Source organism: Rhizoctonia solani, chromosome 16 (assembly GCF_016906535.1).
Source record: "Rhizoctonia solani chromosome 16, complete sequence".
Classification (NCBI taxonomy): domain Eukaryota; kingdom Fungi; phylum Basidiomycota; class Agaricomycetes; order Cantharellales; family Ceratobasidiaceae; genus Rhizoctonia; species Rhizoctonia solani.
The window spans coordinates 771,129-783,800 of record NC_057385.1 but is presented as its reverse complement, the minus strand read 5'-3'; the positions used below and the strand labels follow the sequence as shown (position 1 = coordinate 783,800).

The window sequence follows — 12,672 nt, the reverse complement described above, 5'->3', positions numbered from 1 at the left end:
CAAAAGTATCGTGGGCCTTGGCAAATACTATGATGATATACAAATTGTGTTTGCAACCGCGCCTAAAATGTTCTTCACTTTTCTTCCAATCCAACTTTATGAGCCGACTGCCCTATCGTCTTCCTCATACGACCAATACGATTGTGTTTGAACCCGATCTGTATGTGTATCTACCATGTGGTGCATGGCGCCCGAAGGAGCCAGTACAATTACATCACGTGCAGGCGATGCAAGGTCCTGTTGATCCAATTATTGTAACCCATCCAACCCAAACCCATGCCCAAACGACGTGCGACATCTCCCGCGCAGCAGACCTGTGCACAGTCCAAATCCGCACGCCAGGCGGAGGAAACAGGAGATGTCAAAAGTGGCACTGCTCAAACTTCACCATCGTCGGCGAACGATGACCATGGTGATAGAACCCCGACCCGAGGAACCGACGACGTTTCGAACTCTGACGGGTCTAATTCTGTACCACAGACCAAGAACCTTGAAGAGTCTGTCAGGCCCTCGACTTTATCGGCTCTCGCACCTGAATTTCTACCGCGCTCTGCTTCGGACTCGGGAACAACGACTCCCAAGACCGATGCGACTCCCAAATTTGTCCAGGCAACCTTGCCATTCACGAGTCAACCGAGCACCAAGTCCCAGTCGAGGCAGACATCCAAAGGTTCTGAAAGTAATTCACCCTCTAAAGCCACAATTCGACCAGTCTTCAAGTCGGAGCCTATCGAAGTGAAGGATTCCGTCTTTCAAGCACGCCTCTTTTCACTCGAATCCTTCGCTCAAGTCCCGAAAATCATAGCGCACATGAGGCGGCAGTATCCGGATTTTCAGCACCACATGGCTGGGTGGCGGCTCCTTGCGCTCAAACCCGGAATGACAGGCCTCGAAGGCGAGGATGCATTTGAAGTTCGACAGGGATGGGACGACGATGGAGAAAAACGAGGAGGAAAGGCGGTGGTGGACGTAATCGAAAAGACAGGTCTGTGCGATGTGGTCGTTGTGGTTAGTCGGCGGTACGTACCACAGAGTCTCTTTGATTTCGGGAGGAGACGAAGCGGACGCTTGTTTACCCGATCGAGTATACCTGAATACCGAACTCACCTCCTCGTCCATCCTACTCCTCTCGAAATTAAATGAACTTTCATTTACCCCTGTTTCCTCGATCTGACCAGCTGCGGCATAGATTCGGCGGAACTCTCCTTGGACCTGCACGTTTCTCGCACATTGCGGACTGTACACGCGCAGTATGCACCGCCATGTACGAACGGGAAAGGGCCGCAGAGCGCGCATCTCGAGTCGCAGACCTTGTAGCTCAGCTATGTGAATGGGATACAGAAGTGGCTGAATTAAGGTTAGAGATCGCTGCACTGACCAAGGTCGAGACCAGATCCGGAGAAGGTAGAGTCAATCTTGTCCTATTTATACGTGGCACCCTTATTTAATTGTATTCCCACTAGTGGGAGAGAAAGAGAAGCAGCCTACCATCTCGGTCTCGTTCAAGCCTCCGGACTATAAAAATGTATTAAATCCCCCGGACGTTGAAAAAGCCGAACGCCTTTTACAAGCGAGACAAAAGACCGTGCAAAGTCTAAAGGCTGTGCTTGAGAAGAAGGGAAAATCGGGTGCAGAGGAGACGCCCACGCCATCATCGTAGATCCATTTCTTCTCGTAATCTCCTGTCTCTTAGTGTTGTCTTGATGTTTATCATGTATATTTATCATACACCTTTGATTGATTCGGCTGACGTCAGGGTAGCCCTAGATTAATTCGATCATTTTTGATAGATCTGTGACTGGGTGCATAGAGCTGCGATCTACCACCATGAGTGTTCAGCAACCCAATCCTTTACCTATTTTAACGATTGCAGGAACGGATCCAAGTGGCGGCGCAGGTGTTCAGGTGTGCTGACACAATCCTTTCAACTATTACAGGTTTTTAATGCATGGGGTGGTAGGCTGATCTGAAGACATTTGCCGCACACGGGTGTTATGGAACAAGTGTCGTAACCGCACTCGTTGCTCAGAACACACAGGGTGTACAAGCTGTACACGCACCTCCACCCGAATTTGTCGCACATCAAGTATGTGGTTTTGGTTTTTTAATTTAATTTAATTTTTTTTGGTTTAACTCCGAGGCGCACACAGATCCGATGCGTACTAGACGACATTCCGCCACAAGCAATCAAGACAGGAATGCTCGCTGACGCCCCGACTCTACAAGCAATCCTTCAGACCCTCAGCTCATTCTACCCGGAAGGCAAGAGCATGCCACCGCTCGTCATCGACCCTGTGATGGTTTCGACATCTGGTCATTCGCTACTCGAATCCTCTGCGAATGCGTTGATTAAAGAAGAGTTGGTTCCACTCGCAACGATGATCACACCAAACGTTCCCGAGGCCGAGTTATTGTTAGGACTAGATCAGGGGAGCATAACGTCACTTGACACAATAGTTAATGCCGCCAAAGGAATAAGCAAATTAGGTGCAAGAGCGACGCTCGTCAAGGGTGGACATTGTAAACTCTCCACTGGTGATGTTTTAGCTGTCGCAAAAACTCAACAAGATCCCGATAGCTTGTACATCCGATGGGATACCGGAACTGGGCCGGACCAGCCTGCTATTCTTCGCCCGGATGGGGCCAAGATACTGGAAGAACAAGACGTAGTTGTCGACGTATTGCACTTACGGGATTCGAAAGCAGATGGTGTCGCTACCACTACATTGTTCGTCCGCCCGCGGCTGGAAACAACTAGCACACATGGGACTGGGTGCACATTGAGTGCGGCGTTGGCATGTGCATTCGCTCAAGGCTTGAACCGTGAGTTTGTCCCATGTACTGAGTTGGGAATTATGTTAAATTGGAGCATCTAGCGTTCGATGCAACTATTCAAGCTACCACGTATTCACATCAAGCGATTGCCACTGCTCCCAGTATTGGCAAGGGACATGGCCCGCTGAATCATACACATTCAATCATACCACGGATTATTCCTCAGTAAGTCCACTATCATAGCTAGAAGCGTGCTGACTGATTATATGGAATAGGCCCACACCAGTCAACCCCTATCCATTCGTCAGCGCATTGATCGGCTCATGCCCTGGGCTATGGAAGGACTATGTCGGGCACCCATTTGTCACCCAACTTGCCGCCGGAACACTCCCGGCGGAAAGCTTTGTCCACTACCTCAAGTAGGCGAGATGGATCGATAGCGGTCGTTGTATTGACAAATTTTTAGGCAGGACTATATCTACCTGAAACACCATGCAAGGGCTCATGGGTGAGTATCGTTTACCAAATCAATTGACCACGCATGCATCTACTTAATCCCGCCCAGGCTCTTGGCGGCTAAATCCTCCACTTTCTCAGCTGCTGGTGCAGCAGCGACCATAGTTCTTCATATCGTACGTGAATCCCAAATGCACGTCGATTATTGCACTCAGTGGGGAGTTACCCCTGAGGAGCTCGAAACTACCCCTGAGCTTCCGGCTACTGCTGCATATGCGCGGTATATTATGGATGTAGGCTACCAGGGGGACGATTTCATGTTGATAATAGCGGTAGCATCGTGTTTACTGGGGTACGCAGAGGTTGGAAAGAGGCTATTGGCTGCTGGGGCAAATACTGAAGGAAACCCTTACAAGAGGTGAGAAGCGAGATTCCTACATAGGGCTAATGATGACTCTTGGCGATCGATTAGGTGGATGGAAGATTATGGGGGCGTAGAGTACCAAGAAGCTACAAGGCGCGGTATAGGTCCGTAGGCTTCTCCTATCGCGGAGGGTGGCGATTCATTTACTCAACACACTTTAACTTCGGGTAGATCTCATGGAGCAGCGGGCTGCAAAGGACCCGCCTTCGGCCAGCAGGTTCGCGCAGTTGCAAGATGTTTGGGAAAGATGTGTCCGCCTAGAGATTGGATTTTGGGACATGGGGCTCAAACCATAGGCTGTATCAGCCGAGAGACGAATAATATCTTGGGTTACCTGAGCGGATTTCAATGGACCCGCTGGGCGCTTATTCTGGGGTTAGACCAATTTGGGATTGACCCACAAAACCGGAATCAATCATTCTGGCTCCCAGTCATCCTTATCGATTAACTGCTACAGTTGTCCTCTTCGGAGTGACATATACAAAAATTGGAACGATACAGAGAAGATTAGCATGGCCCCTGCACAAGGATGACACGCTAGTTCAGAGTGGACGGTCTACGGACCGCAATATTTATTTTCTGGTTACTTCTCGTCTCTTTTTACTTAGAAAAGCAACTATGTTTCATTCTTGCACATACCCGTGCGGAGCTTGCCGCACGCCCCTTCGGTTGGATCTTTACTTTGTCAATAACCTTCCTAACGCAAGTCAGGATCGGTCGTCGGGATCAGCCGATATCATATTCGTATCATAGCTATTGGAACAGGTAGTCAGTATCCGGGTGGAACCATGTATGTCGCAAGTGAAATGTCTCAGCTGACTCAATTTGCGAAACGGATCAACGAATGGGTGGGCAATATGGGTCCTCATCAAATAGGGTGTCCACACGGTGTCAAGAGATCTACGATTCGAACTGGTAGAACAAAAAGGTCGGAATAACTATCAGACATACACCAATAAATGCTAGAGGGGGTGAGAGAGATGACAGAACCACGGGCAGACCAGAGGAATTTCCAAGAATACAACTGTAGGAGAAATTAAGAGCATGGTGCACAAAGTACTATAATTCGAGCCCCGGGTATTTTGCAGGCACGCTTTCCAATTCCGACCCAATCTCTTCGACATTCTTCCCTATGGCCTCGGCGGCGAGGTAGTTTCCTTCTTTCAAAAGCCTTGACTGTTCTGCTACATAGAATGATTTAACCACAGTCCAATCAAGCTACATAAATAGGCGTCAGAACGTTGTGATGTATAGTGACAAGCAAAATCAACAAACCCCTAGTAATAGTAGGACACCCGTCGGGATCATGACATACCGCAACCTGAGAATGAGTGCCATGGATTCAGCTGCAGCGGCAAGGCATTTTTCTCGGGACTCTGGACGGGTGGCAGCAAGGCAAGCATGGAGTCTAATCTGAGCAGCCAACAAGGTTGCACGAGACTGATAAATAGCTGACTCAATGATAGACACGGGCAGGGTGGATCTTAATAGACATACCGCAAGTATTAAGGAACCCTCCGGGCCTATGTGCTCCAATCCAGCGGGAAAACTTCGAGAAGCCTCAGTAATGGCCTTATCGCATGCATCATGCTTGGCCCACAAACCAAGTTCTGGATACCTCACTACGAGCGGTTATTTGGATCATTCGGTTCCATACTATTTCAAAGATCCTCGACTTACCCGACTCGAATGCTATCGACAGCCGTACTGCCCGGCCTAAAAGACACATGCTTTTGATACGAATCGTTTGGCTGTGTCGATCCTGCGACATATTAGCGGTTCCTGCTAGTCCGCAGTAGAACGAGGCAATTGTTTGTCCGGGCTGATGGTTCAACTTGGACACTGTTAATTGGCAATTTGGTGAGTAGCTTAATTTGTGTGCGTACTGGAATAACTTGGTCTAGGTGAACTGGCCAGGGTGTAGTGATCTCGGAATCTGCCACTGAGCTAGGTAGACCGGTGACCAACGCTGCTGTGGTAGTACGCGGAAGCCCTAAGCAACGGAAAATAAACAAATAGACGAAATGCACTGCTCACCCCCTATGTCTTGCATGTAAACCTATGGCATAAGTTTCAGAAAGCTGTCGAACATCAAATAATCGAAAAGACGAACCCCCCAAAACGCATGGATATATTCGTTTCTTTCTATATTGTCGCGGGGTCGTGGGAGCATGTGTAGTTCTCCGTTAATCCCTGGTACCATATCTTCACCCCGCGACTGAACCGGATCTCTAGTAGCGTCAATGGAGCCATGTTCTGGTTGAGGGCACCATCGCTCGGAATCTATTCGATGCAGTCCACATGCTATAGCGAATCTGGCTGTAGTAGAACTCAGTTGGTGCCCCTCTAGTAATCTGCCCTATTAACTGATTAGCTTTGCCTATGCGAAATCTGAAGTGTGGCATCTGCCTCACATTGACAGCTGGCGAAAAGAATTAGTAGTTGTGCAAGTAGCTGTATAGTATATCCCTCACAATAGTGGAATGATAATAACAGAGACGCACGTATAAAGTCGATTAGTCGATCCCCCCCAACTAGTGCAGCCTCCAGCTCTTTACGAACTCGAGAGACAAATATTGGTTGGAGGTCCTCGAAAGATTTATCCCCTGTAAAAGAGCATGCCACGAGGTATATTGCATTCAGGAAGCATCTTTGGCTGCCGTCAGCAGTACATTCGGTCAGATGCCCGTGGTGTTCCTTACTTGTGAGGTTGATGTGCCTCGATTTGAGAAAGAGACGACCACAGTCGTGGAACGTCAAGCTCAATGCCGGGCTGCCAAGGAAAGGGGGCAAAACGGAGTCAATATCCATGCCTGATATCTGGACACCATCTCTCACCTCCCACCTACGAGCAAGAAATGTGCTAATCCTAATGAGCCCAAGAAAGAGTGAGCGACAAAAGTATTAACCACTGTATATCGAAGCTTACAAGTGCTCTTGTATACCAGTCGGTATCTCATCAAGTTCCCACCATGGTGTCATTCGTCTCGACGTGTCTACTATTTGACCTCTCTGAGATTCTAAAGAGGTTGAGTCCGTGACAGCAAGTGAGGCGGCCAGGTTTATGAGTTCATTTTGCCCCGAATCAAGTGCTAACGTATGAATTAACGAAATAGGCGGAAAACCATATAGCATCCAGAATACTCACGTTTCCAAATATCAGAGTTATGGTTTGGTGAAGAAACACGTAGTGAGCTCATGCTGCCAGTATCCAGCTAATCCGAACGTCATTTAGTTATTCATCGAGAGGGTAAGAAACAAGCATTCCAAACTTACTGGAGGGGGATTCCCAGGCATGAGCATTGGCGGAACCTGCAACGATGACGTATCTACCAAGAGTGACTGTCGAGTGGCCTCCATACTCCTGATTTTTGCTTCTAAATCCCGGACCTTGCTAGTAAGTATTTGTACTCGCGATTTCGGCAGACCATCGTCATAAGTGCATGTTTGGGACCTCCCCGACCTTACACACTAGGGGAAGGTGTTAATGTAAGAATAACGCGATGGTTGTAAGGTGGAGGCCTATGCTTACTCACCGATGTGCACGCGGGCTTGACTTACCGAGATACAGTTGGTTAGGATTTCTGACAAAGATGACAAAGTGATATCCTAACTTACTAGCATCACATTTCTAATTCCGAAAACGAACAATAGTAGTGCAAAAAAGTATTAATTATAATTGACGAGTCATTATTCCATATACGGTTGGACTCACTAGTTTGCGGCGCCTACAAGTTAAGCACGCGGAGCCTCTCTGAAGAATAGTGGTTGGATTCGGAGGAGCAGGTCCACATAACCCATCGTTGGGGCTCGAAGCAGCATCACTAGAAGTTCGAGAGGAATTGGCCGCGGGTGAACTTAGTGCCGAGCTTGGTTCGATAGTCGGTGTATCCAGATTGGACGCGCCGGGTTCACGTACTTCGTGATACAAAGCGGAAGAAGAGCTTGATGGATATGGCTGGGCTCGGCGGGTGCGCCGTTGCTTGGCAGGTCCAACGTTTGGTGTTCTCGAGTGTAGATCGCTCATAATATTGTAGAGAGAGGGAGGAGACACCAAGTAATCCTTATGGTGGCGCGAGTAGAGGGCACCAGCCAATAACGAGTAAGCAAGCATACGAAGCTTGGGAGGATTCGTGTCTTTGTGGGCACTGTAGGGATCGGAGCAGCAGGGTGGTCCGGTTGTTCCCCGCGTGTCGTGACAGAATTTGGACAAACAAGAACCGGCAATAGGGTAAGAACGAATGCTCAGTTAAGCGGCGTCGTATTCGAACCAACTGCACCGAGTCAGTAACTGGAGGGCTTGGACGACCAACTATTCAGGGACTCTAAATACGAGTGGGCTTATTAGCAATTACCAGGTGAGGCTAATTTGTAACGAGACGAACACAAGACAAAATAGAATCCTCCGTACTTGCTGGATCGTCCCATCAGAGGCGTAACGGCTGCAGGGCCACTCCACATTCTTGACACATCACAACCAAACTAACCTTCGGGATCGCTTGTTGACGATAAGGAAGAATACTGGAAGAATCGATCAGAGCCCACGAGGAAGGCACCAAACTTTGGGAACCTTCCCGGGTGGCCCATCTAATTGGGCTCAATGATAGGGCGCAAATAGAGATATGTTTGTGTTCTTGGTATAATATTTGAACAGGTCAAGTATTGCGGAGGAATCAACTAAAATAAAAACAGTCACAAATCGGTAGGAAGACAAGGATGTTCATCGGAGAAACAGCCCAACAAACTCGCAATTATGGGCGCCTGCTACTTCCGGCCCGGTCAATAAGACCCAAAGCTCCCTACACTTTCCCTACTGGCAAATATATCATGGAGATCCTGCTTTACTAAGCCATAAACCTACAGCCGCACCCTCAGAGAATGTACAGTCCCGATCCGATAATACACACACCTAACACTGGGTAAACCTGACGAAGTCGCTTCATCGCTGCAAAGAGGGCCTCAAGCTCTCGCTCAGTGCGTCGAGCGCCTTCATCATCGGCAATTCCCCGTTTGCGATGAATTTCACGCTTCAGAATGTCAGAAACGCAGATCCAACTTAACTGTTTTGCAAGTGTTGTTTCAGTACTTGTTTCAGTCTCAAAACTTCAGCGAGTGCTTACACCCATGAGCATGTGGAAGTTCTTTGCGTCGATGTTGTCAATCATGTGGACCACATTCATAGCCGCATCAGCAGCTTTGACCGACTGATATGGGATTAAGTTTTGAGAGCCAATGAAATAGGAAGAATATCATACCCGGTCATAAGATCCCGAGTCTGTTTCCACAAAAGGCAAATGAAGCTGGATAGTTGAGCCTTGGACAAAAGTATGTACGAAGATTAATGATGAAGTGTCGTTAATGCCCATCCCTGAATGGATATGAGGGAGGGTCTGAGCAATTCGCTCAAGTGCCCGATCGGTCGCCCAAAACTCTCCCCAAAACTTCTTGTCCCGCTCTTCCCAATGTAGCTCGCCGGCTCAGTTTGAGCATTAAATAATTGAGTCAATAACTCACCCTCTTCGGGTACAGTTGATAATCTCGAAGACCGTTCAAGAAGGGCAAGACTTTTTACCCGGAGGCAATGCAGGGAATCTTTACTTGCATCCTGTGCATGATTTCCATCTTCGTACATGTTGGTAATCGTGGCATTTGTATCATTTGTAACGGTCCCCTGCAAGATTCCTGGTGAACCCTTGTTCGAGGGGGTCGTTTACTTGCACTTACTTCTTCAAACTCCTGTAGAGGACGTGGAAAAACTGTGGTAATCTCATCGTCCTTGATTGCGTGTGGTAATCCTGTTCCAAGACTTCCAGCTCGACTGAAACGCGAGGATTAGCATCAACCCGGAATAATAGACATCCGGCGCCCACGAACTCAGTGATGAAAGTCAACCAAAAAATGTTAATCTAGCCGGAACTCAGTAACAGTTCCAAGAAAATTGTGATGAGCACACACCAATTCATATAATTCAATTGGATCACGAGGCGGATCCAACATTGATCCAGCTCTTCTTAGGCTCATAGACGTCACCTGCCATGGGGCACTTCCGGTCGCCGTTGTCGCATACTCGCTCCCTCTCCATACCGGGGAACTTATTTGATGTAGCCCACAGCTCATAGCTATATCCAAGCATACTCGTCAAGCTCACGTTCATAACCATATTCAAACCTTCTTACCAAACCGAACAGCTGGCGAATTTACATTCAGTCGTCTCGCGTCTTGTGCTAATAAATAGACTAGACTGACCTGCACTGTTATGATGCTGGCCTTCTAAAAGCCTACCCTTGAAATAAAAGTAACAAGCTAAAAGCGCTGAAGCGAATAAAAAGTCTTTTAATCGATCAGCATGCTCGAGTGATTCAGCCAGTGCTGTTCGAGCCCTGGACAAAAACAGGGGTTCCAGATGGGATAACGAGCCGCCGGGAGCGTAGTGGCATCCTAGTAGATATATGGCGTTCATTAGGCATCTGATTATTTGTTAGTATCAGATGCAGATGGGTACCAGTAAGACTTACGGATGAGGCCTTTTATTGATAGGTAGATCAAGAGATGCCAAGAAACGGCCTATATGCACTTCAAACCCGCAGCGGTGGCGATGCGGCATAAATAAATCAATTCTATTCGCTATGGTGAGTGATAAAACTGGTGATCAATGAATTGAACACACAGATAATTGCGTATGTGGGTAGGTAGGTGATCTTGATCCAGCCATCGTGCAGGTACACCGTCAATGTCTGGGAAGGCATCCAGAGTAAAACTAAGAGCTGGGTCCGGAACGACGCCATAACTGGCGGTAATGTCAATAAATTGGCTTGGAGCTGCAGGCTGTCCTGAGGTGGAAGGCATTGAAGAAAATCCAACGTTAGTACCACTGGACAGTGAAGATCCATTCAAGTACGCAGTTAGTTGTCTTTCAAGGCCCCCATCGCTCGTGCCAGCCAGAGGAATACCAGCGAAATCAGTGTCCACGGTTTTCGAGCCAGAAGATGTCTCAAAATTAGAGAATTCACCCAACCAAGGAGGCGCCTGTCCATTTGCAACGTCAAGGAGGTTACCTGAATGTTCTTGTTGATTGAAGACCTGAAGAGTGCCAGTATCACGATTGAGCAGAGCGTCGTAATGCGTTCGCTCATTTACAGGGGGATCTTCGAACAATCCTCGCCCGTAGCCTCCGCTAAGCTGTTCTGAGGCTTGCCCATTCGGTGAAATGGTGCCATTGGAAAGGGATACGATAGCTGGGGCAAGGGCGGGAGGTTGGTCGGGAGAAAGCATCGAGTCTCCCTCATCGGACCCATTGGATCCCGACTCTAACGATTTTAGTTTTTCTTCGAGTTCCTTTACTTTCTCTTGCAGTAGTTGGGTTCGAGTCTTCTGCTTGCCGTCATCGTAGTGGCACTCGTCCGCTCGGCCAGCTGTGGTACATTTGCGACATGCAGGGCGGACGGCATCGCATTTCTAGTTCTCAGTGATAATCAATAGGAGAACAAGTGACTCGTGAACGCGTAACTCACAAGTTTGCGCTTTCGACATGACAAACAGGCAGAACCGCGTTGAAGAACAGTATGTGACATTTCGTCGTCGTCAATGTCAAGCTCTCTACTCTCAGCTGCGGCCGCGGCTGCCAATGCCCGTGCATGCGCCCCACGCTTGGGCAGCCTTTTTCTTGTAGTTTTGACCTCCTGCATTCTGGAATCTGGACTGTCTTAGCGATCGTTTCCGGGATGGGCGCTTGCTGAGTAAATGGCATCAATGAGACGAGCGGATGACGTTCATAACACGCTTGAGAACCTCACAGAAAGATAGCTTCGTCGAAACAGGCCGGCAAGTGTAACTATAATCGAGCTCCCAACTTCCTTCGAATTGAGCGTCTATATTGTTGTGGAGACTATGGGGACTTATAGGGGCGTTGGATACCTAGTCGAAACTACTAGTAATGGGTGAGTATTGATGAATAGGATGCAAAGGGGCGAGCACTAATACTGACCGAATCTGCTCTCGTTAAAAATGACAGAGGTGGGTGTCATTGGCCAGTCGGATAACATATTCCCCAAAGTGGGATGCGGCTGTGCAGACGGGCTCGGGCATCGATCTCCGGGCACTCACATGATTTCTGAAAACAATATTTCTTCCCTTGCCTTTAGGTACATCTTGCTAGATATCACCCCGAACGGTCACAGGGCCTTGTCTGGAGTTTCCATACGCCTGGGCCTGTTATTTATTTCTAGCCCTTGACTAGTGGGATAGGCCGCATATAATATAAATGAGATGGACACACTGGATAGCGTTGCTTGTTATCTACCTGAGAAATGTATCCGATACTGTCCGAGGATCAGTGGCGCTTATTTAGTTGAACCTCCTGGATACCGTCGTAGTCGATAAATCATCTAAAGTAGCCCATCTTACGATAGTGAGCAGGTCTAGAATGTTCGCTGGACGCTAAGTTATGATCGGAGCTATCCAGGGCTTCGATAAATGCAGCCGTATGAGCTAAAGATATCTCCGAACAGTGCGGTGCGGTGCGACCGTGTCAAGCGTCGACGGGAATAGTCATCCGTGGCTGTGGAGAAGAACGGGGAGAACCCGAGCGAATCGTGTACACGTGCTGATAGGGTAGTTAGGTCCAAAGCACTAGACATCCTCCGACATGGGAAGATAGAGCAATTTGTTGCCTCTACCTGATTGAACATGAGCCTCATGTTCGAGGAAAAGGTTCTCGTGTACGGAGGTAGGGAAGCTGATTGTTTTGGTGGACGCTAGTATTGGAATGGCGGTAGTTTAACCATTTCTGTTCAATAATCCAGGTGTTTACTAAATGTGTAAATCTCATCGGCTCGCATACGTGTGGTGATCCTGTCCCAATAAGTCATGGTTCTTCAATTGCAAGTGTAATCCAGCAAAGTGATCAAAATGTTCTAATTAAGCTTCAGATCGATCACGTGCACGTGATCGGGGCCGGAAGCACAACACAAGCGCGCGACTCCTGTTCCTAACTCCAACCACAGCCAGCGGTACATCAA

The 12,672-nt window shown here is 48.2% G+C and overlaps 3 protein-coding genes across 3 annotated transcripts; 2 read left to right on the top strand and 1 right to left on the bottom strand.

Annotated features, from left to right (window-relative positions):
• Positions 1–276: 276 nt before the first annotated feature.
• On the top strand, positions 277–1,660 carry RhiXN_01467 (thiamine biosynthesis protein; the record flags this gene model as incomplete). Its single annotated transcript, XM_043321286.1, has 3 exons — positions 277–1,019; positions 1,190–1,404; positions 1,464–1,660. 3 exons carry the CDS (start codon positions 277–279, stop codon positions 1,658–1,660), a joined length of 1,155 nt encoding a protein of 384 aa, XP_043187109.1.
• Positions 1,661–1,827: 167 nt separating this feature from the next.
• Positions 1,828–3,951, top strand: RhiXN_01466 (thiamine biosynthesis protein; the record flags this gene model as incomplete). Its single annotated transcript, XM_043321285.1, has 9 exons — positions 1,828–1,905; positions 1,961–2,086; positions 2,151–2,823; positions 2,877–3,000; positions 3,051–3,194; positions 3,242–3,283; positions 3,341–3,649; positions 3,704–3,759; positions 3,827–3,951. The coding sequence occupies 9 exons, from the start codon at positions 1,828–1,830 to the stop codon at positions 3,949–3,951; spliced, it is 1,677 nt and encodes a 558-aa protein (XP_043187108.1).
• A 763-nt stretch (positions 3,952–4,714) lies between these two features.
• On the bottom strand, positions 4,715–11,340 carry RhiXN_01465 (Fungal Zn(2)-Cys(6) binuclear cluster domain; the record flags this gene model as incomplete). Its single annotated transcript, XM_043321284.1, has 27 exons — positions 4,715–4,873; positions 4,931–5,095; positions 5,153–5,277; positions 5,336–5,489; positions 5,542–5,648; positions 5,693–5,714; positions 5,769–5,974; positions 6,160–6,524; positions 6,585–6,747; positions 6,804–6,870; positions 6,932–7,126; positions 7,192–7,211; positions 7,274–7,286; positions 7,371–7,803; positions 8,143–8,176; positions 8,565–8,715; positions 8,776–8,859; positions 8,911–9,131; positions 9,170–9,326; positions 9,380–9,473; positions 9,530–9,561; positions 9,611–9,774; positions 9,832–9,843; positions 9,902–10,122; positions 10,171–10,272; positions 10,323–11,110; positions 11,167–11,340. The coding sequence occupies 27 exons, from the start codon at positions 11,338–11,340 to the stop codon at positions 4,715–4,717; spliced, it is 4,428 nt and encodes a 1,475-aa protein (XP_043187107.1).
• Between the last annotated feature and the right edge of the window lie 1,332 nt (positions 11,341–12,672).